Genomic DNA, 27,912 nt, shown 5'->3' with positions numbered 1-27,912 from the left:
ACCTTCTGGGCCTTCTGCACTCTGCATCTCTAGGCCTCTCAGCCAGCCTCCAGCTCTTCAGAAATCTATCCCTAAAATCTTACCTCTTAGCTGCTAAGCCCCTAAGCCCTAACGCCTGAATTCTGGCCCTGATGCCTCTGGTGCTCTTGGCTGTGATTCTGGCCTCTCGCAGGTTCCCTTGAGCTATGGCAGCAGAGGTTGAACCTTCCCACCAGTGCCCCACTTTGTGCTGTTGCTGTGTGACAGCTGGCAGCAGAGGGGCAGTCTGACAGAACTTACAAAAGTGCAGATGGAGCAAAGGGGCATAATTGAATTCCTGTGAGGAAAGAATTGCACGCACTGACAGTCACTGATGCTTGCTGAATGTTGATGGAGACAAGCAAATGGCTGTGAACACAGTGAGGGGTGGGTGGTGCATTTCAGCAGCGGGATGGTGACGTGACAGACATGCCATGTTCCAGAGAGCCGTGCAGAGCTGTCACACCACAAAATGAAGAGCGTCTGGATGAGCCAATCTGTGCAAATTGGCTAATGGTGGTGATGATGTTGCTTTATTAAATAGTGTTATTGCGCTCTTTGTATCTGGTGTTGTTTCCATGAAAATACCCAGGAAGCATTACTTTTGGAGAAACCTACATGAAATTGTGTCACATAGATGCTACACTCTGCCCTATGTTTCCCAGTTCTCCCGACAGCACCCATTGTATCCAATAGAGCCACCTCTGCCCTATAAGCTCTGTCCCATAACCCCCACAGCTTTGCCCTGTAAGCTATGCCCCGTAAGCTTCTGCTTTGCCTATAAGCAATGGGTTCTGTGGATCCCTATGGGGCTCTACAGTACACACCATAGCCACCACTTCCCGCTGCAGACAGGAGGAGAAGGATGGGGCTATTTCTGACCTCCTTATCACCTGGCCCCACCTCTGCCTCTTTGTCTCTTCTTTGTCCTTGGCAAGTGACAAATTCCTGGGGTGGGGCCACGGGGGTGGTCCGTTCCCACAGTCTGTCAGAGGCAGAACCCACAGCACCCATAGGGAACCACAAGAACATCACACAGAGTCATAGAACCCAATAGAGCCATATAAGAACCACAGGGAGCCAAAGGGAACAAATAGAGACCCATATGGGAGCGATAATGACACACTGTCACACAGGGACCTGCAGGGACCCATAGAAGTGCATAGGGGAACATACTGTGCTGTAGCAACCCATAGTGCCCCACAGCCAGTTGCGTTGAGGTTCACTCACCATGAGACAAAATGCACGGCATTGTGGGATAGCCTGAGTGGCCATCTCACACTCATGGCCACTCTCCATCTCCATGGCTCCCACACCAACCCCATTGCACTACCCACACTAAGCCCTATCCCACATCAAGCCCTGCCCCACACATGCAGCTGCTGCTGCTCAACAATTTTTATTGGCTGAAAGCAGGAGAGTTGGGAGATCCAAAGGGAATTGGTCAGAGGCTGGGGCCGGAAGGCAGAGCATCTGGGGCTTTCATTCCTCATTGAGTCCTTTCTATTGGGAGAGAAGATGGAGGGAGGTGATGAGGCACATGACAGATAATTGGGTGAAGCTGGGGCAGGGACATGGGGCAGGAACCCACCTTGGCACCAATGTCACGGCTCCGTGCCCGCAGCTTGTTAACCTGGGACTCAGCCATGTCGGCACGTTCCTCTGCCTCATCCAGCTCGTGCTGCACCTTGCGGAACTTGGCCAGGTTGGAGTTGGCCTGCTCTTCCTGTGGGGTGAGGCAGTGGCCATCTTGGCAGCTGTCGTATCACCTATCCATCCACCGGCCCAAAAATCCATCCAGTTGCCCATCCATCCACCCAGGCTTTTCCTATCTACCCAGCAATCCTTCATCTACTCTTTCCCACCCATCCATCTTCTTTCTCCCTCAGTCCCATCATCCTTGCAGCCATCTCAGCATCATTCTGTCCATTCACGCTTCCCCATTCTGTGTCCCAACCCAGCCATCCATCTCTACTCTTCCATTTATCCGTCTTCTCAACCATCCCTTTCTCCAATTTTCCCACCTATATCTTCATCCGATATCTCCATCCATCAATCATTTTCTCCATTTCTACATTTTTCCATCTTCTCCAATTTCTTCAGGCATTCTCCTCCATCAATCAGTTTCTCAAATTTCTCTGATTTCTACAATTTCTCCACCTAGTTCTCCACCCAATACATCTGTCCATTCATCCATTTCTCTAACCTTTTCTCCAGCCATTCATAAATCGTTTTTTCTAGTTTTTCCAATTTCTCCATCTATTTCTCCATTTTTCCTAATTTCTCCCTCCCATTTTCCTCTTCCTCCCCACTGAACTCACCGCCTCCTCTGCCTGCCTCTTATAGGCCTTCACCTTCAGCTGCAGCTTGTCCACCAGATCCTGCAGCCTCACCATGTTCTTCCGGTCCTCCTCTGTCTGGGGGAAGGGGGAACGCCAAGGTGGGAGACGGTCGGTCCAGGTCCCACAGCCTCTCATAGATCTCCATGTTTTAGGTGGCAATGTTTTAGGTTTACCATGATGGCAATTAAAACTGGATATTATTTAGAGGTGTTCTTGTGAGGGGTGTGTCCTCCCTACAAGCTTGTATGTGATTGGACACAGAGGCAGCAGATGGCCGTGGTCATCAGTGTCCACTGGCCATGATGTTCTAGGTCACCCATGTCCCTGTGACCACCAGGTCTGTGCTTTAAATCATCCCTGCCCCTACAGCTAACAGGTCAACCATGTCCTAGGTCACTCATCCCCATTGCTACCAGGTCAACCACGCTGTAGGGCATGCGTTTCCCTAAAGCCAACAGCTCAACCGCATTCCAGGTCATGCAGCATCTATGTGAACATAGAGTGGGTGACGTTCCAGGTCATTCATGCCTTTATGGCCACCAGCTCTACTGTGATGTCCCACCTGGTAGCTGAGCTCCTTGACACGCCTCTCTGACTTGCGGAGTCCCTTGATGCTCTCAGCGTTGCGCTTCTGCTCAGCCTCCAGCTCATTCTCCAGCTCCCGCACCCGAACCTCCAACTTCTGCAGCTGCTTCTTGCCTCCCTTGAGGGCCAGCTGCTCAGCCTCGTCCAGCCTCAGCTGGAGGTCCTTGACAGTCTGCTCCATGTTCTTCTTCATCCTCTCCAAGTGGGCACTTGTGTCCTGCTCCTTCTTCAGCTCCTCCGCCATCATGGCCGCCTAGGCAAGGGAGATGAGACACCAAGGAGGGCATGGAGAGATGGAGGAATGTGGGGAGTCCCATTGGTTCACTGATCCCATTAGTAGGAGAGTGACTGAGGGTGTCCTTGGTCCCTCAACCAAGTCCACCATGACACTCACATCAGTGATGGCCTTCTTGGCTTTTTCCTCGGCATTCCGGCACTCCTGGATGGCTTCTTCCACCTCTGTCTGCAGCTGGGAGATGTCGGCCTCCATCTTCTTCTTCTGGTTGATGAGGCTGGTGTTCTGGAAGAGAGGAGCATGGAAATCACCTGCTGTTCTCCAATGGGACTTCCTAGGTCTTTCTGCCCTCCAGTGGAATGTTCTATGTCTTAATGCTCTATCTCTTGCCTCTCTCCAATGGGATTTTAGGAGATGCAAGGCTGTCTTCATCAGTGTCCTCACCTGGGAGTGGAGAAGCTGGACCCGCTCACTGGCCTCAATCAGTTCCTGCTCAGCCAATTTGCGAGCCCTCTCGCTCTGCTCCACCATAGCCCGCAGCTCCTCCAGCTCCGACTGGAGGAGGTTGTTCCTCCGCTCCACAATGGCAATATTCTCTTTCAGGTCCTCATTAGCTCGTACAGCATCATCCAGCTGTAATTGGGTGTCCTGCAAGGCAACGTGGTGGGAGGAGCATGAGTAGAGAGGTGGGAATTGGGTGAACACACACCCAACAGCCATCTTGTGCCACCCAATGGCCATGTAAGGATCACCCAATGGCTACCTAATTGCCATGCAGTGATCACCCACTGTCCACACAATAGATGCCTAGTCAGCACTCAGTGGCCACCAAACAAGCATACAATGGCCTCCCATGGCTACCCAAGGGTCACCGGATAGCCACCCAATGGCCACTCAACAGCTACCCAATAGGCAATCAATGGCTACCCAACAGGCACTCAACAGGCATCCAACAGCTACACTGGGCTTTCCAATGACTACCCAGCAGGCAAGCCAAATTCCAACCAATGGCTGTCCCTCAGCTAGCAAATGCCCACTCATTAGCAACCACTCAAAGGCCACTTAGTGGTTACCCAATGGCATCTTAGTTTCCACCCAGTGGACAGCCAACAGCTACCTAATGGCCATCCATCAGCCAGTAAATGAATATCTAACAGGCACTCAATGGCCACTCAATAGGCACTCAATGGTCACACAGCAGCTTCCCTATGGCCACTCACTGGCCACCCATCAGCCAGCTGATGGTCACCCAATGCCAACCTAAAACCAATCATACTAGCACCCAATAGCAAACTTGTGCCACCTATTGTCCAAATGGAGATCTTGGCCCATTAATTCGTGATGGGTCAGCAGTCCTATGCGTACCTTGAGATAGCCCTGCAGTGCCTTGACTTGCTTCTGGGCCTCAGTTGCCGTACGGTTGGCATGACTCAGCTGGATCTCCATCTCATTGAGGTCACCCTCCATCTTCTTCTTCAGCCTCAGGGCTTCATTTCGGCTTCGTGTCTCTGCATCCAGTGAGGTCTGCAGTGAGTCCACCACCCGCAGGTGGTTGCGTTTGGCTTGCTCCATCTCCTCATCCTTCTCAGCAAGCTTGCGTTCATAGTCAGCCTTCACTTGATTAAACTCTAGCTGGGCCCTCAGGATTTTCCCTTCCTCATGTTCGAGAGATGCCTGCGGAGGACAGGAAAACACTGGTTGCCAAAGAGGACACCAGGAGGACACATGGAGATATATGGGGCAGGTGGTTATAGAGCTTGGCTCACCTCTGCCTCCTCCAGTGCTGCTTGCAGCTCCAGCTTCTCGGCATCCAGTTGCTTCCGGACTTTCTCCAGCTCATGGATGGATTTTTGGCTGGCTCCCAGCTGCTCTGTGAGGTCCGAGATCTCCTCTGCATGGATGAGAATCCATCAGACCATGTAGAAATAGATGGATAACATTGGAGTGGCCAGGTGGATGCCATGGTCTCACCTTGGAGGTTCTTATTCTCCCTCTTGAAGGTCTCCAGGTGCTCCAGTGATTCCTCGTAGGCATTCCTCAGCTTGAAGAGCTCAGTGCTGAGGGACCTAGCCTCCTTCTGTGATGCCTCCAGCTCTGTTTGCGACTCCTCAAACTTCTGCTTCCATTCCGACAAGATCTATGAGGACACCAGCAGGACATTGCTTATAACCTCTTCCTCCATGGAGAACCTTCTCCTCCTCTGAACCCTTACCATATTCTGGTGCCCTGACCTTGTCAAAGTTCCTCTGCTTCTTGTCCAGAGCAGCAGCTGCTGCATTTGACCTCTCTACATCCGCCATCAAGTCCTCAATCTCATTTTGCAGCCGGTGCTTGGTCTTTTCCAAGGAGGAGCACTTGGCATTGACCGCCTCCACAGCCTCCTCAGCTTCCTGAAGTCGTTGTGCCAGCTTCTTCCTACCAGATGGATGGACATAAACCACGCATGGCCTTTCTGGACTCCTTGAAGAGCCTCTATGTCCATGGAAGATGACTCACTTGGCCTCCTCCAGCTCCTCAGTGCGTTGGATGGCGTCAGTCTCGTACTTGGTCCTCCATTGGGCCACCTCAGAGTTGGCCTTGGAGAGAGCACGCTGGAGCTCCGCCTTGGCCTCCATCTCCTCCTCGTACTGCTCTCGCAGCAGGTCACAGTCATGCTGGGCTGATTGGAGGGCGTGGGCCAACGCGTTCTTGGCCTACGGTAAGGAGAAGATGAGCTGTGTTAACTGGGGACATCTTGAGATCCTCCAACTCATTAAGTGGTGGTGTTCATCAGCTTAAAGCAGTCAGGTATTCTTTAGACCAACTGAACCCAAACAAACTCAACCCATCCTAACTCAACCTCCTTGACTCCAGCCAACTCAACTGAGCTCCTCAATCCCATTCCTCACTCTTAACATCGTGGTGTTTCGCACCCTAAACCTCCAGCCCTACCAACCTCTCCAACAAGGACATACCTTGGCCTCCTCCTCCAGCTGCCTCTTGAGGTCCTCCAGCTGCTGAGTGTAGGTGAGTTTCCCTCGTGTCAGCTGGTTGATGAAAGCTTCCTTCTCCTCCAGCTGCCTTGAGAGCTCGCCTAAGGAGTACAAAGAGGGGTTATCATTGCTGAAGAGACCCCCAGAGCCACCTCACAGACCCTAAGGCCAGCAGTTGGGTGAGAGGTGATTGAGGCACTCACTATTCTCTGTCTGGAGCTTGGCTCGCTGGGTGCTGAGGTCAGTGACAGTGCGCTGAGCCTCCTCCAACTTGCTGCGGTGCTCATTCATCTGGTCCTCCATGGTGCGGCACATCTTCTCCAGGGTGGCCTAGGGGAAGGAAGGGGAGATGCAAGGGAACATGGGAAGAGTGGAAGAAGAGCTATCCCATCTAGCCTCATCTTGATCTTTGCAGCTGAGGCCCCAGTCTCCTACCTTGGCCTTGATGAGCTGCTCCGTGTTGGAGCTGACATCATCCAGCTCCAGCTTGAGCTCACTCTTCTCCTTCTCCAGTTTCTGCTTGACACGCTGCAGGTTGTCGAGCTGCTCACTCAGCTCAGCCACACTGTCGGCGTGCTTCTTGCGCAGTGCGGCAGCCGTGGCCTCGTGCTGCAATGTGGCCTCCTCCAGGTCCCTCCGTAGCTTCTGGAATTCAGCTTCCCGCTTCTTGTTAAGCTCAAGCTGCACCGAAGTGGCACCGCCTGCCTCCTCCAGCCGCTCACTGGTCTCCTCCAGTTCCTGCAGCAGCTCTGAGCGCAGCTTCTCCACCTTAGCCCGGCCTGTCCGCTCCGCCTCTAGTTCCTCCTCCAGCTCCTCAATCCGTGCCTGTAGCCCATGGACAGGTAGAACATCGCAGGGCTTCCCTTGGCCCAACACTTCCACTCAGCCAGTTGGAGACTCTTCAACCCAACTCAACCCGTTGCATATTCTTCAAATCCAATCTGATGGAGAGTCTTGAACCCAACCCTACTCAATAGAGATTCTTCAGCCCAATCCACCCAACTGGAGACACCTCTACCCAAACCAATTCAACCTAACCCAACAGAGCTCAACACAACCAAGTGGAGACTCTTCAACTCCACCTCAGCCTGACCTGAAGCTCTTTCAGCTTCTTCTGGAGCTGAGCAGCAATCGCTTGCTCATCCTCAATTCGAGTGTTGAGTGTGTTGAGTTCAAAGTCTTTCCTGGAAGAGAAGAAACACCAATCATAGCCCCAGGTTCTCACAGAAGAGCAGTCTCCAGTGAGGTTCTCACAGAAGAGCAGGATTATGGGTAAGAGACAAGGGGACGGAAGAGGTGGTGGGCAGTTCCCTACTTTTTCAGTCTCTCCTCCAGCTGCTGCTTGTCATTCTCCAGGTCCATAACACTCTCCTGAACTAGCTTCAAGTCACCTTCCAGCTTCCTCTTGGCTCGCTCCAGGTCCATCCGTATCTTCTTCTCCTGTTCCAGTGAGCTCTCCAGCTGCAAACGGTGGAGAAACCTCCATTAGCTGACAAAAAAACCCACCCTAGAAGGATGTTTTCTGACAGGAGAAACAGAACTCACATCATCCACTTGCTGTTCCAGCTTCACTTTGGCCTTTGCCAAAGTGTTGACCTTGTCTTCCTCAGCCTGCAGGTCATCCAGGGTTTGCTGGTGAGACTCCTGCAGGGTCTTCTTCTCTTTGGTCAGCTTGGTGATGTTCTCATCCAGCCCGGCCATCTCCTCTGTAAGGTTCTTGACCTGCATGGTGAGAAACATCAGGCCTCCATCATGATGCCAAAGGTAGAGCAGAGACAGGAAGAGGTTGTCCTTACTCATGGTCAAGCTGAATCTAAAGTGATACAGGAGAACACAGCCAATCACCCTTGGCTATTCTCAACCCAAACCTACCAACTTACATCTCATCTCAATGCAACTAAACCATCTTTGGGTCAAATCCAACCCAGCCACCCTTGGGTCTTCTCAATCCAATCAAAACCGTCTTGGAGTTTCTCAACCCAACTCAACAACTTTTGGGTCTTCTCAATCCAACCCAGCCACCCTTCAGTCTTCTCAAGCCAATCAAACTACCGTTAGGTCTGCTCAGTGCAACTCAACAACCTCTAGGTTTTCTCAATTCAACACTACTCTCCTTACGTATTCTCAACCCAACCCAACTAATTTTGGGTCATCTCAATCCAACCTAACTGAAATACCCTGGGACTTACCAACCCAACCCAACCCAACCCAACCATCCTTGGGTCTTCTCACCCCAACCACTTCACCTTGTTCTCTGTGGCATGTTTCTCCTTCTCCACCTTGGCCAAAGACAGCTCCAGGTCATCAATGTCCTTCTTAAGCTCTGAACACTCATCCTCAAGCTTCCTCTTCTTGGCTGTCAGCTCGGCGTTCATCTCTTCTTCTTCCTCTAGCCTCTCTGTCATCTCCTTCACTTTGGCCTCCAGCTGGATCTTGTTCTTGATCAGCTGATCACAGCGCTCCTCAGCATCAGCGAGATTGTCTTGTTCCTATGAAGGGGACAGATTGGTGGGAGCAGGAGGGAAGGAAGAAGGGAGTCTGTGGGGCTGGGACATCTCCATCACACACGGCCTGCACTTGCAACTGGAGGTCATTCTTCTCCTGCAGCATGGAAACCATCTTCTCCTCCAGTTCCTTCCGACGTGCCTCTGACTTCTCCAAGGCTTCCTTCAGATGCCCAAATTCCTCCTTCATTGTCTGCATCAGGGCACAGGAGACCAGTAGCAATAGCAAATGGTTCCACCACTCATTAGCCCCACCCTAACCATGTCCTTGGTGGCCCACACCATGATGGTTTTGTGATGTCCTCTCACCTGCATCTCCTTCTCAGTCTCAGCGCTCTTCAGCAGGGGCTTGATCTTGAAGTAGAGCTTCATCCATGGCCAGTTCTTCACCCCCATGAAGGCCCGGATGTTCCACTGGATTACCAAGAGTGCATCCCTATAATGGGGACACTCAGATGATGCCACCACCCAAGCCCTACATAATGGAGCTGGGTCACATGAGAGCTCCATCCTTGCTAGGAGGAGCTATCCCCATCTCACCGGCGCTCCAGAATCTTCTTGAACTCAATGCGCATGAGCTGGCCCCGGGCTTGAGCTTGGATGCGGGTGATGATGAGGGAGAGGCGCTCATCCCGCATCTCCTCCAACAGCCCCAGCAGCCCAGCCTTGAAGAAGACCTTGGAAGAGGAAGGAGGTGGTTGAGAAGAGGATGGAGCAGGAGACAGGTGGAATGGGTGGGATTGGGTTGGATGGAAGGGCTGGAGATTGAATTGGATGGAAGAGCTGCCTGGAAGGGTTGGTGGACGGGCTGCATGGAAAGAATGTCAGATGAGTTGGATGGAAGTATCAATGGTTGTGTTGGGTTAGATGTGGAAGAGTTGGAGAATGGAATTGAAGGGCTGGACATTGGACTGAATGGAAGGGCTGGACATTGGATAGGGTGGAAGGGTTGGATGGAAGAGTTGGATATTGAGTTGGACTGGATGGATAGAAGTGTTGGTTGCCAGGACAGACTGATGATTTGATGTATGGATGGACCTCACCTTGGTGTGCCCAAATTTGTACTGGTTATGGTCAATGTCAAGGGATCCCAGGAGCTTCTCAGCGCCCTTGCGGCTGTCAATGAATTGCCCCTCAGGGATGGCTGTGGGGTTCAGGATACGGTACCTAGGTAGGGCAGGAAGAGAGAACCCAAAATGAGCTCAAAGCCCATCCCCATATCCCCAATACCCCTGTCATGCTGTCTCCACCGTTGGCGGAAGTCCCCATAGAGGATGCGGTTGGGGAAACCCTTGCGGCAGATGCGGATGCCCTCTAGCACCCCATTGCAGCGGAGCTGATGCATCACCAGTGGGTTGTCCATCACACCTGTCAGGTAGGGGGTAAAATTGGGTGGGGTCAGCCTTTAGCCATACCCACTGCCACAACCTCTTTAGTCTCCACCCCCTCACCTGGCTCCTTCCTCTCATTAGGGATGAGGCAGCGGACAAAGTGGGGATGGGTTGTCTTGAGGTTGGCCATCAGCTTGTTGAGGTTCTCCTGGAGGAGGTGAGAAGAGGCTGAAACCAATGGGCTAAAGGGGAGGACCAAGAAGACCCTGTGGTGAGGTAGTCTCCCCTCTGTCCCATAGCCTGTCCTCTCCATAGGGCACTCACCCGGTGCAGGGCTGAGACAGTCTGGAAGGAGGAACCTTTCTTCTTGGCTCCTTTCCCCTTTCCACTGTCACCACCTGGGGAAAGGAGAAGGGTAAGGTAAGCAAGGAGAGACCTGCCAGGAGTAGATCTTCCCCATCCGTCATCCAACCATGCCCATCCATCCTCTCACCAGCATCTGCCCCAGCATAGTTGGAGAAGAGACTGGCCAGCAGCTTGAGGGATGACTTCTGGTAGAGCCCCACCACTGTCTCATTGAGGGGATCCTTGTTCTTCTCCAACCAACCGATGATATTGTAGTCCACTGTGCCCGCGTAGTGGATGAGTGAGAAGTGGGCTTCCGCCTTCCCTTTGACATTCCTGGGTTTCCCAAAATTGGCCGATTTGCCCAAGTGGTTGTCAAAGAGTTTGGCCTTGAAGGTCATGTCTGAAGCTTTGGGGAACATGCACTCCTCCTCCAGGATGGACATGATCCCCATGGGCTGCCAAGGAGAGGACCTTGTTGGCCATGGAGTACACCAAGCACCATCCAACTGATCACTTTTCGGGTCCCTGGCAAGCTTCCAATGGAAAAGCACCCCAAAATGCCCTGGGAGAGGAAGTACCTTCTCAATTAGATCAATGCAGGCCTGGAGGTCCATGCCAAAATCAATGAACTCCCACTCGATGCCCTCCTTCTTGTACTCTTCCTGCTCCAGCACAAACATGTGGTGGTTGAAGAACTGCTGCAGCTTCTCATTGGTGAAGTTAATACAGAGCTGCTCAAAGCTGTTGAACTGGGGAGAGAAAAGACAGTCAATGTGGTCAATGTAACACCCAATGTGTGACCCAGTGGGTCAACATAAGGCTGAATGGAGTCAATAGGGTCAACTGAAGATACAGTGGGGTCATCAGAAAACCCAAGGGGGTCAATGAAATGCTCAGTAGGACCAGTGGAGTTAACTACAGACCCGTTATGGTTAACATAACACCCCACAGGAGCAATAGGATGGATTGGAGACCCAGCAAAGTCAACAGGAAACCCAACAATGTCTGTGTAATGCCCAGTGGGGAGGTCGTCACCACTCAGCGGGGGGTAAACACAGCACCCAGCAGCACCACGTTCCCACCGAAGTTCAATGCGACTCTTAAGGATGTCAATCCTATGCCCAGCTGCATCAGCCCACCACCCAAAAGCAGCCATGGTGCTCTCCCACAGCCTCACATCGAAGATCTCGAAGCCAGCAATATCCAGGACACCAATGAAGTACTGACGAGGCTGTTTGGTCTCCAGTGAGTTGTTGATCCTGACCACCATCCAGTTGAACATTTTCTCATAGACGGCCTTGGCCAGAGCCCCAATAGAGTAGTAGACTTGCTGGACGCTCTGTCCCTTGGTGACATACTCATTGCCCACCTTCACCCGGGGATGGCACAGCCCCTTGAGGAGGTCGGCTGAGTTTAGCCCCATCAGGTAAGCCGACTTGTCGGCATCTTCCCATCAAGGAGAAGAGAATGTGAGTCAGGCCCCACCTCCTCCACATCTTGGAGGGAGCTGGGGGACCCCAAACTATGTGATCCCACGAACCTTCGGTGCCGTCTGGCTCCGCCTGCTCCTCCCGTTGCTTCTGCTTGAACTTCATATTGCCGAAGTGCATGATGGCGCCCGTCAGCTTGTAAACACCAGCCTTCTCCTCAGCAGTGAAGCCCAGGACATCGAAAGCACTCTGTAGGGTGAACAGAGGGAGTCAGAGAGGGCCTGATATCCCCCCAGCACTGTGCTGAGGGCACAGACATCATGTGGCTGTATGTCTGTCTGTCCCAGTCTTCTTATTTGTTAGACAGTCTCATCTACCCATGACCTATTTAACCTTCTAAAATGTCATTCATCCATCTGAAGACTCATCCATCTACCGTAGACTCATCCATCCATGCACTCATCCATTCAAAGATCCAACCATCCATCTAAAGAATCGTTTATCCATTTCAGGACCCAACAACACATAGTTTCCTTAATCTCATGATCCAGTCATTCATCCATTGATTCATCCACCCACGGTCTCCTCTGTCTGAGGACTCCTCCATCTGCTTACATCGGTTGCCAACAGCTCTTCCGAGTCATCAATGGAGGCCACAGTCACCTCTCCTTGGGAGACGTAACTGTAGTCATAAGGGTTGTTGGTGATAAGTAGCATCTCTGCTCAGTGGTGGGGCAGGAAAGAGGGAAAAAGACACAAAATAACCCATGCGGTCCTCAATTGCCTCAAAAAATGAGTAGAAAAAGAGAGGATGGAAGAAGACCCAACTCACCCAGAAGCTCAGGCTTCTTGTTGGAGAGGATCTGGTAGAAGATGTGGTAGTTCCGCTCAGCCTTCAGCTGGAAGATGACTCGGGACTTCTCCAGGAGGTCTGGGGAGGATGGGGAAAAGGTTTTGAGGTGGATGGGATGAGAAGATGGATAAGACTGATGGAGGGTTGGCATGACAGCTCAAAGATGCATCCCCAAAGCCACTCACAAGTCTCGATATCGGCTGATGCCAACTTCCCAGTAGCCCCAAAGTGGATTCGGATGAACTTCCCCTATGAGAACAGCAGCATGAGATTTCTCCGCCCCATAGATTCCCAACTCTGTGCCATAGATCCCACCCAATATCCTCCTCACTCACAAATCGAGAAGAGTTGTCATTGCGGACAGTCTTGGCGTTGCCGAAGGCCTCCAAGGCAGGGTTGGCCTGGATGATTTGATCCTCCAGGGTCCCCTGGTGGTGAGTGGAGATCAGTGGAAGGGAACAAGCAGCTCCACAAGTGTGGCATGCTAAGACAGTATGGCAAGAGGACCCACCTTGCTACTATTTGCTACCTCCTTTTTGCGGTCACCAATGGCAGCAATGCTGGCAAAGTACTGGATGACCCTCTTTGTGTTAACAGTCTTCCCCGCTCCGGATTCTCCACTGAAGCCATGGGGCAGTGGTGAGATGTGTGGGGCACTATAGTGCAGCGCTGCCCTCCCACCCCTCCAGCACCATGGGGCTGGGACTTACGTGATGAGGATGGACTGGTTCTCACGATCTGCAGGGAGAAGACACAAGAGACGGTAGACCCACTAACATGAAGACCAGGCTTTAGCTATGGGTCCATTTTTTGGTGATGAAATTTGCTAGTTTGAGGTCCCTACCTGTCAGCATGTTCTGGTATGCATTATCTGAGATGGAGAAGATATGGGGTGGGACCTCAGTTCGCTTCTTGCCCCGGTAGGCAGCCACCACCTCAGCATTGTAGACCGGAAGCCACTTGTATGGGTTGACGGTGACACAAAAGAGCCCCGAATAGGTCTGGAGAAGGGGACATGGGACAGGATCATGAAATGTCATCACACTAGAAGGGGTTCTTGGTGACTCTATGGGTCTGGAGAGGGGATGTCACAGTTCTAGGTAGCCCACACAGTCTGTAAAATAGGTTGTCCCAGTTTTAGGTGGCCCAAGGGATCTTGAGATTTTGCTTCTAGATGTACCAAAGGGTCTCAAGATGGAACACTTCACTTCTAGGATGCCCAAGTGATTTTGAGATGGGAAGTCCCACTTCTATGTGGCCCAAAAGGTCTGGTAATCTCAGTTCTAGATGTTCCAAGGGGAGAGAGGATGTGACATTCCAGTTCCGGTCAACAGAACAGGCCTGTAAACTTTGTTTGTGGGTGTCCCAAAGGGTCTAGACGCAGGACATCCCAATTCTAGACGGCCTTGTGTTCTTGACATCTTAGTTCTAGCTAATCCAAGGACTCTGCAAATGGGATGTCCCAATTCTAGATGACACAAAGGGTCTTGAAATTTCCACTTAGTTGCTAGAAGGGGAATAAAGACGGGATATGTCTGTTCTAGGTGGCTTAATGGGATCCGGAAATCACAGTTCTATGTATCTAAAGAGGTCTTCAAATGGGACATTCAAGGGACTGGAGCACCTCCTCTACAAAGACAGGCTGAGGGAGCTGGGCTGGTTCAGCCAGGAGAAAAGAAGGCTGTGGGGTGACCTCATTGCAGCCTTTCAGTACCTAAAGGGAGCCTGCAAACAGGAGGGGAGTCAACTCTTTGAAAGGGTAGATAACAGCAGGACAAGGGGAAATGGTCTGAAATTGAGGGAGGGAAGATTGAGGTTGGATGTCAGGAGGAAGTTCTTTACGGAGTGAGTTAAGAGGTGCTGGAACAGCTGCCCAGAGAGGCTGTGATGATGCCCCATCCATCCCTGGAGGTGTTCAAGGCCAGGTTGGATGGGACCCTGGGCAGCCTGGGCTGGTATTAAATGAGGAGGTTGGTGACCCTACATGTGACAGGGGGTTGGAGATTCGTGATCCTTGAGGTCCCTTCCAGCCCTGGCCATTCTGTCATTCTGTGACATCCCAATTCTACAGTGGTCTTAAGATGTTGGTTCTAGGTATCCCATATAGTCTGTAAATGGGTTGTCCCAGTACTAGGTGGCTCAATGGGATCTGGAAATCACAGTTTGATGTGACCCAATGGGACTGGTTCTAGGTGGTCCAAAGTGTTTGAGATGGGATGTTACTATTCTAGGTGGCCCAATGGGACTGGAGATGGGACATCCCAGTTCTAGGTGACCAAAGAACTCTGGAGGAAAACCACAACATAGTGGGTGCCTCAAGTCCCATGGGCACAAGGTGACCACCCAGATCTTCATGAAGAAACCACAATGCTCCTGCATCTTTTAAGCTGTGGGGCCACCTTACAGATTTGGGGCTGCTCTATAGGCTATGGGGTCACCCCCTTAGCTGTGGGCCCACCACAGGGGCTGCTGGAAAGGCTCACATATATCATCCAGGAAGCATAGCGCTCCTTGAGATTGTAGAGAACGGCAGGCTCATGAAGGAACGTCAGCATGGCCATGTCCTCAATGCGGTCAAATTTTGGGGGGTTTTGGGGGTGCACGTCGGCCTCAGGCACTGTCAGGGTCTGCAGAGAGATCCCAAGAATCCCCCAAATGCAACTTCTTCAAGTCAAAATCCCAAGTTTAACTTTTCCACCCCAGATCTCACCAAACTCCCCCTTTTCAGCACCAAATCCCCTCAAATTCAGCTTTGTCACACTAAGGTATCCCCCCAAATCACATTTTTTTATTCATTCCACTACATCATATTTGCCATTTTAAGTGTCCCCTAAGATAGTTTTTTTCACCCCAAGCCCCACCAAATCCTTTATTTTTTTTTTGCCCCAAATCTCAACATTATCTCTCTAAACCTCAAATCTCCCAAATCAATCCTTTCCACCCCAAATCCACCAATAAGGCTTTCTTTTCCAAATTGTCCAAGCTGAACTTTTACTCAAATCTCTCCTTTTCATCCCGAACGCCCACAGTAACCCTTTCTCTCCCACCACTCTCTATTGACCCCACGCCTCCGGCCCCGCTGCATTTACCCCATTTACTACCATTGATCCTCACCGACCCCACCCCACTGATTCCGGTCCACCGAATCCCACTGACCCTCACTGGCTCGCCTCCATTGACCCCACCCCACTGACTTCCACTGACCACAGTGAATCAACCCGTGCTGCTCCCATTGACCAGCTCCGCTGATCCCCACGACCGCACTTCATGAACCCCCACCCCCACCATCCCCTCTCTCACCTCCCCCATCTCCGTGGTGACGGTGACCCCATTCCCTGCCCGGGCGGTGATGCGGCCACGGACGAACTCAAGCTGGGGGTGCGGCACGAAGCAGAGCCCTCGAGTGTCAGCTGGTGGGGTTGGACGGGACCCCTCAGGGGCACGCAGGAAGGGGGCAGCCACACCCAGCGCTGCCTCCATCTGTGGGTATGGTGAAAGTGATGTCATCACAGTGACAGCGTCCCGGTGACATTGTCACGGGGTACAGTGACCCACAGGGATACATGGGCTCCATAGAAATGCATGGGCCCCATAGAGATAAGGGGTGCCTCGCAGACATGCATGAGCCCGCCACACGCAGACTATCGCATAGATATCTGAGACCCATAGAAATGAGCTGTGACCCATAGACGTGTGAGCCCAACAGAAATGCAGGGACCCCACAGCAATCCACAGTGCCCCATAGCAATGTATGAGCCCCATAGACATGCATAGTGCCCCACAGAAACGTAGGGTCCCCGTAGACATCCATGAGACCCATAGCAATGGGCAGGGCCTCATTGACACACAGGGTCACATTGAAAGAGCAGCACCCCATAGCAATGTATGAGCTCCATAGCAATGCACAGTGCCCCATAGCAAAGTGATGCTCCCCCCTCCCCCCAGCCTCTCCCCTCTGCCCCATAGCATTCATGCCACCCCATAGAGCCTTGTCCTGCCCCAAAGCGCTCCCCTGCCTCATACCGTTCCCATGCCCCATAGCGGCCCCTTGCCCTATTGTGTCCCCCAGCCCCACATCAGCCCTGTACCTTCAGTCTCTGGCTCTGACACAGGAAACAGGAACAGATCTGTAGTGCTGGGGGAGAAAGACTGTTACCCACAGCTCCTCCCTGCACCCCATAGATCCCCACATTCCCCTGCCCCATAGATTTCCACATCCTGCCACATCCCCCTGCCCCATAGGTCCCCATATCCCCTTGTCCGGTGGATTCCCACATCCTCCCATATTCCACTACTCATAGGTCTCCACACACCTCATAGCCCATAACCGCATATCCCTCACATCCATGGCTCATAGAGCTCCACATCCTCCACATCCCTATGGGGCACCTCATAGCCCCCTTTGTGACCCACAGCTCCCCATATCCCCACATCCCACATATCTCCCTGCTGCCCCATAGATCACAAAGTGCTCCCCATCTCTCCCCATCTCCCCACCTCCGCCTGCCCCACGCCAAGCCTGCTGCTGCCCCACGGCTTTTATGAGCTTTCCCCCGCCCCACCCCGCCTACTTCTGTCTCCCCTAAAAAATTCCTGGAAGAGGGGGAGGGGAGGGGGGGAGGGGGGAAGGAGGAGGAGGGGGAGGGGGGATGTGGGAGGGGGGGGGATAGGTGGGGAGGGTGGGGAGGGGACAGTTAGGGGGTGATGGGGGAGGGGAGGGAGGGAGGGGGGGGGGGGAGGGGGTGATGGGGGGGGAACCTGCCCCATTGCGCCCGACAGAGCCCATAAGGAATCCAGGCACCACGCTCCATCCCAAAGAACACACTCTGCCCAATAGTTCCCATTCTATCCCACAGAACTCCTTCTGCCCCACAACTCTCCTTCTCTCACATAGAACTGCCTCTGCCCCACAGATCCCATCCTTCCCCACAGAACCCCTTCTGCTCCACAGCTCCCACTGTGCCCCGTCAATCCCATCCTGCCCTATATTCCCATGCTGTGCCCCGCAGCTGTACTTTCTAAGCCCTGCCCCATAAGCTTCTGCTCTACCTATAAGCTCTGCTCCACAAAACCTTATCTGCCCCATAGGCTCTGCCCCACTATGCTCCCCCTGTGCCCAAAACCTAGACCCACAGGCCCTGCCCCATAGAACCTACTGCAAGCCCTACAAGTGACACAGGGAGCAAGCTCTGCCCAACAGGCTCTGCCTCTTAGCTCTCACTCCGGGTGTGTATGGGACCCATGGGGCTCTATGGGGAGCAGTGGAGTTCTAAGGGTCCCTGTGGATCTCTGGAACACACCATGTCTGCCACCTTGCATTGCTGACAGGGGGGCAGGGATGGGGCTATTTCTGGCCTCCTTATCGCCCAGCCCCACCTCCGCCTCTTTGTCTCCTCTTTGTCCTTGGCAAGTGCCAAATTCCTGGGGGTGGGGCCACGTTGGTAGCCAGTGGGGGGTGGGGACCCACAAGACCCATAGAGAACCAAAGAGACCCCATAGAGACACATAGGGACCAACAGGGGACCAACAGGGACACAGAGAAGCCTATAGGGATGCATAATGCCCTGTAGCACCCTGTAGCGCTGCACAGCCGGCTGAGGTTCACATGAGGCCGCCCAAAAGGCACGGCAGGACAGCCCGGAGGTCAACGACTGCTCCTGACCACATTCAATCTCCTGCGGCTCCCACCACAACCCCACTGCGCCGTGGGGCAGCATCACACCAAGCCTTGCCCCATACCAAGCCCTTCCCCACACCATGCTTTACCTCACACAAACAGCTGCTGCTGCTTGAAGGTATTTACTGATTGAAAGTGGGGGACTTTGGGGGTACAAAAGGTACTGGATGGAGGTCAGGGCTCGGGCCATGTCGGCACGTTCCTCTGCCTCATCCAGCTCGTGCTGCACCTTGCGGAACTTGGCCATCCACCATTATCCATCCACCGGCCCAAAAATCCATCCAGTTGCCCATCCATCCACCCAGGCTTTTCCTATCTACCCAGCAATCCTTCATCTACTCTTTCCCACCCATCCATCTTCTTTCTCCCTCAGTCCCATCATCCTTGCAGCCATCTCAGCATCATTCTGTCCATTCACGCTTCCCCATTCTGTGTCCCAACCCAGCCATCCATCTCTATTCTTCCATTTATCCGTCTTCTCAACCATCCCTTTCTCCAATTTTCCCACCTATATCTTCATCCAATATCTCCATCCATCAATCAATTTCTTAAATTTCTCTGATTTCTACAATTCTCCACCCAATTCTCCACCCATCCATCATTTTTTTCTAGTTTTTCCAATTTCCCCCCCCTTTTCTCCATTTTCTCCATTCTCTTCAGTTTATCCCTTCACATCACTTCCTATCACCTCCTCACCCCAAAGTTTGGCCTTGAAGATCATGTCTGAAGCCTGGGGAACATGCACTCCTCCTCCAGGATGGACATGATCCCCACGGGCTGCTGAGAGGAAAACCTTGCTGCCCACAGAGGACACCAAGCACCACCCAAGTGACCGCTTTTAAGGTTCCTGGCAAGCTCCAAGTAGAAAAGCACCCCAAAATGCCCTGGGAGAGGCAGTACCTTCTCGATGAGATCAATGCAGGCCTGCAGGGCCATGCCAAAATCAATGAACTCCCACTCGATGCCCTCCTTCTTGTACTCTTCCTGCTCCAGCACAAACATGTGGTGGTCGAAGAACTGCTGCAGCTTCTCATTGGTGGAGATGATGCAGAGCTGCTCAAAGCTGTTGAACTGGGGAGAGAAGGGCCAGACAGTGAAGTTGACTTGATGCCCAGTGGGGTCACTGGGGTCAACTGACATCCATTAATATCAGTAGGGTTGTCTGAACACCCAAGGGGATCACCAGAACACCCAGTGGGATCAATGGCATCAACTCAACCCTCAGAGTGCTCTGCACAGTGCTTAGTGGAATCCATAGTTAACATGAGACCCAACGAACATAACACAACGCCCAGTGGGGCTAATAGAGTCTACTGGAGATACAGTAGGTTCAATGTGATATCCAAAGGGAGCAGTGAGGTCAACCTGAGACCCAATGGGGCCGAGTGCTCAGTGGGATCAACAAAGTCAGCTGAATACCCTGTGGTGCCAACATAACATCCAACAGGTTCAACCTAGTCAACTCAACGCCTACTGTAGGGTCACAGAATCACAGAATGGCCTGGGTTGGAAGGGACCTCAAGGATCATGAATCTCCAGGCCCCTCCGCCACAGGCAGAGCCACCAGCCTCTTCATTTAATACCAGACCAAGCTGCCCAGGGCCCCAGCCAACCTGGCCTTGAACACTCCAGGGATGGGGTTTCCAAAGCCAATCTGGGCAGCTCACCACTCTCATAGTGAAGAACTCATGGTCAACTCATGGTCCCCAGTCTCTCCCAAATTGCTCAGCCCCATAGCAGCTTCCCAGGGCCTCACACTGAAGATCTCAAGGGAGAAAAGTCCAGGACACCAGTGAAGTATTGATGAGGCTGTTTGGTCTCCAGTGAGCTGTTGATCCTAACCACCATCCAGTTGAACATCTTCTCATAGACGGCCATAGACGAGCCCCAGTGGAGTAGATCACCTGGAGGAGGGACCATGGTGACACAGGACTCATGGTGTCCTCAAAAAGAGGGTGGATAGAAGGACATTGTCTTTACCTGCTGGACCCTCTGCTCCTTGGAGACATACTTGTTGCCCACTCTCACTCAGGGGTGGCATGGTTGGCTGAGTTCAGAGCCATTAGGTAGGCTGACTTGTCCACCTCTGAGAACACAGGGGACAGGAGATGAAGATAGGAAGCCATGGGGCTCACTCTATTTCCTTCACCACCCGACTGACCTCACCTTCAGTGCCATCTGGCTCTGTTTGTTCCTCCCACTGTTTCTCCTTGAATTTCACGTTGCTGAAGAGCAGCATGGTGCCCATCAGCTTGCAGATGGAGTTCTCCTCTGGGGTAAAGTCTGACACACTAAAAGCACTCTATAGAGAGAAATGGGGAAAATCTGGGATGGGATCTTCTGCTGGCAGTTCCCCACACTGTCTGTAGTCCTCCAACTCATGTCTGTGGCGAACAGCTCTTTGCCATCATCAATGGATGCCACCATGGTCTCTCCTTGAGAGACAAAGACAGTCACAGGGTTGTTGGTCACCAGCATCGTGTCTGCAAGGAGACAAGGGAGTTGAGAAAGCCAAAATCATTTTGGGGATGCTTGTCCACCAGTAGGATGAGAGAGAATCTCACCCAAAAGCTCAGGCTTCTTGTTGGAGAGGATCTGGTAGAAGATGTGGTGGATCCTTTCAGCCTTCAAATGAACTCAGCACTGTTGAGGCCTCACCTCGAGTGCTGTGTTCAGCTTTGGGCACCTCAGTACAGAAAAGACATGGAGGTGCTGCAGCAGGCCCAAGGAAGGACAGCAAGGCTGGAGAAGGGCTTGGAGAATATGGCCTACGAGGAGCAACTGAGGGAACTGGGGCTGTTTGGTCTGAGGAAAAGGAGGCTGAGGGGAGACCTGACTGCTCTCTTCCAGTATCTGAAAGGTGCTTACAGCAGAGTGGGGTTGGTCTCTTCTCAGTGATGACAGGACGAGAGGAAATGGTCTCAAGTTGCACCACGGTAAGTTTAGGTTGGATGTCAGGAAACACTTCTTTACAGAAAGGGCTGGACGGATAGCCAGGTGGTGGCCAGAACCTGAGATGTCCCCTTGGTGTTCTCACCTTGCCATGTCTTTGTGTCCCTCGTTCCACGGTTGCTGATGGCAGTGACGATGGCAAGATACCCTCTTGATGTTGACCATCTTCCCCACCTGGATAGGGATGGTGTCATGGACTGAGGGTGGGGTTAAACCTACAAGCATGAGGTTGGGCTCACACGGTAAGGATGGATGGGTTCTCCTGATCTGGTGAGACAAGAAGGCCCCAAAGCTCTGCCACAAACCAAGCCCCAAAGAAGGGATGGGGACAAAGTTATGGGGCTGAGGACGTCCCAGAGGAAGTCCCTACCCATTAGTGCATTCTGGTAGGTGCTATACAAGATGGAGAAGATGTGAGAAGGAGCTTTGCTCTGCTTCTTGCCCCATTAGGCAGCCACCACCTCAGCACTGTAGAGAAGAAGCCACTTGTATGGCTTGATGGTAATGCAGAATGGCCCCAAGTAGGTCTGGAGAAGGGGATGTGGGTCAGGGACATCAGGTAGTATCCTTGATTCTAGGCAGCCCAAAGGGTTTTCAGATGGGATGTGCCTATTCGAGGTGGCCCAGTGGGACCTCCCAGTTCTAGGTGACCAAAGAACTCTGGAGGAAAACCACCACATTCTATGCGCCTCAAACCCTATGGGCACAAGGTGACCACCCAGATCTTCATGGAGAAGTCACCAAATTCCTTCTACCCTACAGGTGGTGAGGTCACTGTACAGATGTTGGAGCAGCCCTGTAGGCTGTGGGGTCACCCCAGAGGCTACTTGGAAGACGCATGCAAATCATCCAGGAGTCAAAGCACTCCTTGGGGTTGTAGAGGACAATAGCCTCAAGGAGGAGTGTCACCATGGCCATGTCCTCGATGAAGTCGGATTTCAGGGGGTTCTGCTGCATGATTTGGTCCTCCCTGACTGTCACCATCTGCTTAGGGAAGAAGCCATAATGTGCATATAGGGCCGCTACAGGGCCAGAAAATGTCCTGGGGATTTCAGAGAAGGTATTTGGGGTTCTAGGTGCCCCAAAGGTGATGGAAGTTGTATGATGAAGAGGTATTATAGGTGTCCTACAGGATTTTGGAGAGTATGGTTTGGATTCTAGTTGGCTCTTGGGTGATGGAGAAGATATTTTGGGTTCCAGATGTCCCATGGGTGATGGAAGAGGTATTTGGGTTCTCAGTGTCAGTTGGTGGTATAGAAGGTGTTTTGGGATCTGGGTGTCCTATAGAGCCAGGGTGTCCTTTGTGATTTCAGATAAGATATTTTGGGTTCTAGGTGTCCAATTGGATTTTGGAGAAGAAGGTTTGGGGGCCAGATGTCCTATGGGTGATGGAGGAGGTGTCTGGGGTCTTGGAGTCCCATGGGTGATGAAGGAGACATTTTGAGCTGCCTTTGGGCCTTTAGGGGTACCAATAGGCATTTGAGAGTGATTTGTGCAGCCATTTTTTGATGAGTGGACACCATTTTGGGATGATTCCACCCACTGTTTGGGGCCTATCTGCATCATTTTGGGGGTGATTTGGACCATCTTGAGGGTAATTCAGCCTGCCATTTTGAGGATGATCTGGGCCATTTTGATATGAGTCTAGTTGCCATTTTTCTGTAGCAATGCGGGCCATTTGGGGAGTAATTTGGGCAATTCTGAGGGCAATACGGACCACCTTTTTGGGGTGACTCCGGACACCATCTTGGGATGATTCCAGATGCCATTTTGGGGGTAATTTGGACCATTTCAGGACTAATTTTCACAATTTTTGGCAGCCCACCTTGCCCATGCTCGGTCTGCATGGTGACGTTGGTGCCATTACAGGACACAACAGTGGCCCTGATGAGCTCCTCATGCTTGTCAGGGATGGAGATGTCGTGCTCGAGGTTGAAGGGCCGTGTCTGCGCTGCCAAGTGCTCCTGCTCTGACACCACAGGCATTGTGTGGCCTCCAAGAACTTGGCCAGCTCGGAGGGTACAGGTGTACAGCTGGCCTGTACACCTGTACGCCAGCCTGCACACCAGTAAGGCATCAGTCACACCAGTAAGTCACAAATAAGAAACCAGTCCAACTAACACCAGTGAGGCACCATCAGGACACCATTAAGTCAGTACTAAACCAGCAAGGCACCAGTAACACAAACACTACTAAGGCTCTAGTAGGACACCATTAAGCCCAACAGAACACCACTAAGACTAGAAGGACACCACTGTGACACCACTGAGATCAGCAGAACACCAGTAAGGCACCACTAAGACACTATTAAAACTGTAAGGCATCAGCGACTCCTGTAAGGCACCAGTGGGACACCATTCACACCAGTGGGACACCATTAAGGTACCAGAAGGACAACAGTAAGATACCAGTACTACTACTGCCAGTAAGATTAGCAACACTAACATCAGCAAGGCACCTGTAAGACGTGTAAGGAACCAGTAAAGCACCGCAATGTTATCAAGACCAGTAAGACACGAGCTGGACACTAGTTGGACACCAATGCTTCCAGTCCCTCCCTCACCTTTTTGTCCTCATTCAGTGAATCCAGGTCCAGAAAAACAGCATGAACTCATCAGTGCATCCCAGTATATTCCAGTCCCAACCCAGTTCACCTACGGACCCTCCCAATCCCTTCCCAGTTTCCCCCCCATACCCACTCCTAGTTCCCTCCCATCCCCCTCCCGATTCCTCCATATCCCCCCATATCTCCTCCTACTATCCCCCTACAGAACCCCCAGTGCTCCCAGTTCCATCCAGTCCTTCCCAGTTTCCTCATATCCCCTCCCAGTCCCAACCAGTCCCTCCCATTCTCCCTATCGACCCTCCCAGTCCCTCTCAGTTTCCCCATATCCCCTCCCAGTTTCTCCCATTCCTTTCCAGTTCCCCTACAGACAAACTCAGTCCCCTTCCAGTGCTGCTCATTCCCAACTCCCACCTGCCCAGGCTCAGTTGCTTCTGATTATGGGGACTTCTTTTATCTCCCCCCCTTCCCCAAAAAGTTATACATCATCTAGGAGGCGTGGCCAGACAGCATCTGACATCCACCTCCTCCCTCAGACCCCCCCTGCCCCATAGGCATCCATAGGACCACAGCCCTATAGGACCACATAGGGATCTCCCTGCCTCCTAGGGACCCTCTGCCCTACAGAAATTCCATAGAACTCCCTCGACCTCAGAATCACACAACCTATATTCTTCAGTACAGATGCACAGAGCTGTAATCATACCAGGCTTAAATTTAATCTAAGGCCATTTTAGAAGATAAGAAACCTAAGGAAGGGTGAAATGAAAATCTTTTAGTTCACTCAGTTTGTGTTACACCCAGAGCAGTGAGTAGTCTTACATAGGGCCAGACAACACACAAAGCTCACATACCTCATACCTTATACGAGCCCCACATCCCAATACAATCCCTCAGTTCCCCCGACCACATAGCTCCCCATAGGATCCTACCGGATCCTATAAGACCTCCCCAGCACCACCACAGCCCCATACCCAGCCCCACAGAGCCCTGTAGGACCTTATAGTGCCCACGGGATCCCTTAGGGGCTCCTCAAGTTCCATAGCGCCCCAGAGGAGCCATGGGTTCCTATAGGATTCCACACCGCCCCCCCCCTTCTCCCTCCCGCCCCATAGGACCCTATAAGAACTCTGTGGGATCTACAGCCCCTCGAGTCCACGGGACCCACAGGGACAAGGACAAAGTCCACACACGGCCCCCCGCCCACTCCCTCCGGCTATTATGGGATGGATGACGGCAGGCGAAAGGATCGCGGACGGACAAAGGGCAGGTGGAGGTGGGGCAGGCTGCCTTCGTCCCTGTCCTTGTCCCTATTTTTAGGACTCCTCCCCCAACCCGAGCAGCTGCTGCCCTTATACGGTCACATGGGACACCCTGGCGCCCCTCCGGCTGCTGCTTTTCTCCCCAAGTTTCTGCGCCTTCCCCCGCGTTTCCCCAGGTTTTCATTCATTTCCCACTAACTTACTGCATTTGTCCTTATTTCCCTGGTTCTTCCCCAAATTTCCTTCCAGTTTCACTCGTTTTTTCCCCTTTTTCCCCTAATTTCCTTGTTTTCCCTCTTTCTCCTTAATTTCCCCGATATTTTTCTTTTATTTTCAACCAATTTACCCACTCTTCCCTTATCTCCCCCAAGGTTCTCCTAATATTACCATTATTTCCCCTGCTTTTCCCAATTCCACCTGGCTTTGCTCTTAGTTGCTCTTATTTCCCCTTGAATGTCACCCACTTCCCCTCCAAATTTCCTTTTTTTACTTCATTTTCCATTTTCCCCCAATATTCTCCTAATTTACAAAGAAAAAAACTATATTCTCCCAAACTTCCCCTCATTACCTTATTTCCCCCATTTTTCCCAAATTTTATTCATTTTACCTCAAATTTCAATATTTTTCCCTTATTTTCTCCCATTTTTCCCAAATTTCTCACTTTTCCCAGGTTATTATTCTAACTACCACCTCATTTTACCCCAATTTTCCCAAACATGCCAAATTTTTCATATTTTTCCTCCAAGTTTCTTCTACTTGTTCCTTATTTTCCCTAACTTCCTCCTAAGTTTCCATATCTTTCTCCTGAATTTCCCCAATTTTCATCTAGTCTTTCCCTTCAATCCCACTGCTTTTCAGTCCTGGGCCTATTTTGGGGGAAAAATATGTTAAATTACTACATTTTATTTATTTTGAGCAAATTAGGACCCTGCAAACCCGCACTTGAGAAGAAAACTGGGAGGAAACCAAACAAATTATATAATTATGTATCATTATTTTTGTCATTATCGTGATAAGAAATGGTGTAAGATGAGGAAAACCCACAAGAAGCTTGTAAATTATTTTTTATGGAAAATGACAGAATTGGTGAAACCCCAAAACGGCTACAAAATAAAGCCACAGTTTATCTCTGGTAGAGATAAAAGAATCAAGTAAAAAGGAAAGGGGATGACTGCAAACACAAAGCCAGCTGCAGAGCCCACCTCACCAAGCCTGATCTAACACACAAGGAAGATACAATCAGCAAATCTTAAAGCCTCTCTGTGCCTGGCAAGACCGCGGAGGAGACCTTAAGGCAGAGGGGAGACGAGGTGACCGCAGGCAGCTGGCACAGCCTCAGCAAGGGCAGAGCACAGCTGGCCCTCCTGGTGGCCTTCAGTGATGGAGTGATGGCCTTGGTGGGCAAAGGGAGGGCGGCCAATGTCACCTACCTGGACTTGTGCAAAGCCTTTGACGTGGTGTCCTTGGAGGTGTTCAAGGCCAGGTTGATGGGGCCCTGGGCAGCCTGGCTTAGCATTAAACATGGAGGTTGGTGGCCCTGCATGTGGCAGGGGGGTTGGAGATTCATGATCCTTGAGGTCCCTTCCAACCCTGGCCATTCTGTGATTCTGTGGTGCCCCACCACATCCTTATCTCCAAGTTGGAGAGATCTGGGTCTGAGGGGCGGGATGTTTGGTGGGTAAGGAATTGGTTGGAAGGTCACAGCTGGAGGGCTGTGGTCAATGACTGCGCCAGGTGGAGGCAGGGATGAGTGCTGTCCCACAGGCTGCTCTGTGGGACCCGTACTCTTATCAGGGATGTGGATGATGGGATTCAGTGCACCCTCAGACACCGAGCCGAGCGGTGCAGCGGATGCAGCAGAAGGAAGGGACGGCATCCAGATGGACATGGACAGCAGGCCATGGGAACCACCTGAGGCTCAACAATTTTCGACAATCAATCAGACATGAGGGGAAATTCATCACTCAGAGGGCAGTGAGACGCTGCGCTGCTGCCCAGAGCTGTGGGTGCCCCATCCCTGGAGGTGCCCCAGCCCATGATGGGCCCTGGGCAGCCCGAGCTGGGTAGGAAACCAGCACGCAGCAGGAGTGGGGCTGTGACATTATTTCCAACCTGAGCCATTCTGTGATTTTATGACATACAGGACATGGGGCACACGGGTATCAGGGATACAGAGGACAATGGGGACATGGGCACACCTGGGGCAAGGGGGAGGCGGGGGACTATGAAGGAGCCAGAGAAGTGGGATCTGCGGTTAAGGGGATGGAGGGGATACAGGGAGGAATGGGAAGAGGAACTGATTGGATCACGGGGTGTGATGAGGTGCAATGGGGGTCACAGGACTTCTTAGGTGTCATGGGGTGGGGTGGTCATGGGGTCAAAGAGGGGGATGTAGGGTGGTTATGGGGTGAAAGGGGTCACAAGGACATAAAGAGGGATCCATATGGGGAGTTGTACAGCAGTGTTACATGGGAGCATTCCCCCATTTTAAGACCATGTCATTCCCACCTTCTTTTGCTCCCCAATTCTGTCCCCAACATCCTGCTCTCCTTCTGTAGACCCTTCCTCCACTTTACCCAATTAGGCTCTCCTTTAACCTCTCCATTTTTGCCCCTACCCCTACCTGCCTCTCATTTTGGCCTTCCGCTAACTCTTTCCCCTCCCACTTAAACCATATCCCCGCACCTTTTTGTCCGCTCCCGTTACAGAACTGTAGGGGTTGGAAAAGACCTCTAGAGATCACTGAGTCCAATTTAAATTCCACTTCAGGCTGCCCGCTGCCGCGGCAACACTGCCGGAAAGCAGCGCCGTTAACGACAACGCCGCCGGAAAGCGATGCC

General features: G+C 52.0%; 1 protein-coding gene across 11 annotated transcripts; it reads right to left on the bottom strand.

The window, feature by feature from the left end:
• Positions 1 to 295: 295 nt before the first annotated feature.
• LOC125702806 (myosin-7-like) lies at positions 296 to 27,876 on the bottom strand. Of its 11 annotated transcripts, none has more exons than XM_048966533.1 (45): positions 27,758 to 27,876; positions 26,503 to 26,727; positions 20,462 to 20,778; positions 20,276 to 20,381; positions 19,963 to 20,199; positions 19,196 to 19,366; positions 16,707 to 16,753; positions 15,919 to 16,098; positions 15,102 to 15,245; positions 13,463 to 13,619; positions 13,329 to 13,356; positions 13,130 to 13,238; positions 12,954 to 13,046; positions 12,804 to 12,867; positions 12,598 to 12,696; positions 12,381 to 12,484; positions 11,876 to 12,014; positions 11,513 to 11,781; positions 10,914 to 11,084; positions 10,481 to 10,790; positions 10,312 to 10,385; positions 10,108 to 10,195; positions 9,907 to 10,024; positions 9,700 to 9,823; positions 9,197 to 9,333; positions 8,966 to 9,092; positions 8,721 to 8,849; positions 8,399 to 8,641; positions 7,698 to 7,874; positions 7,468 to 7,613; positions 7,246 to 7,336; positions 6,588 to 6,977; positions 6,356 to 6,482; positions 6,135 to 6,253; positions 5,677 to 5,873; positions 5,412 to 5,595; positions 5,152 to 5,317; positions 4,947 to 5,071; positions 4,546 to 4,854; positions 3,625 to 3,828; positions 3,340 to 3,465; positions 2,923 to 3,198; positions 2,340 to 2,435; positions 1,610 to 1,744; positions 296 to 1,521 (listed from the first exon to the last, which is right to left on the bottom strand). In XM_048966533.1, exons 8-45 carry the CDS (start codon positions 16,096 to 16,098, stop codon positions 1,501 to 1,503), a joined length of 5,796 nt encoding a protein of 1,931 aa, XP_048822490.1. In that variant the 5' UTR covers positions 16,707 to 16,753; positions 19,196 to 19,366; positions 19,963 to 20,199; positions 20,276 to 20,381; positions 20,462 to 20,778; positions 26,503 to 26,727; positions 27,758 to 27,876; the 3' UTR covers positions 296 to 1,500. The 11 variants fall into 11 exon arrangements, with proteins under 11 accessions (XP_048822490.1, XP_048822493.1, XP_048822491.1 ...); XM_048966536.1 differs by having other exon boundaries at positions 26,503 to 26,576; XM_048966534.1 differs by having other exon boundaries at positions 20,457 to 20,778; positions 26,503 to 27,876.
• Positions 27,877 to 27,912: the final 36 nt, after the last annotated feature.

This window comes from Lagopus muta, chromosome 20 (assembly GCF_023343835.1).
Source record: "Lagopus muta isolate bLagMut1 chromosome 20, bLagMut1 primary, whole genome shotgun sequence".
NCBI classification, from domain to species: Eukaryota; Metazoa; Chordata; class Aves; order Galliformes; family Phasianidae; genus Lagopus; species Lagopus muta.
The sequence above is the reverse complement of the archived record's forward strand: the minus strand, read 5'-3'. Positions and strand labels throughout refer to the sequence as shown.

Coding starts and splice junctions, on each gene's coding strand:
- LOC125702806 (XM_048966534.1), bottom strand. CDS start 16,098: ATGGAGGCAGCGCTGGGTGTGGCTGCCCCCTTCCTGCGTGCCCCTGAG. Junction 3,466..3,624: donor TCCAGCTTCTCCACTCCCAG/GTGAGGACACTG, acceptor CCTCTCTTCCAG/AACACCAGCCTCATCAACCA. Junction 1,522..1,609: donor GCCGTGACATTGGTGCCAAG/GTGGGTTCCTGC, acceptor CTCTCCCAATAG/AAAGGACTCAATGAGGAATG.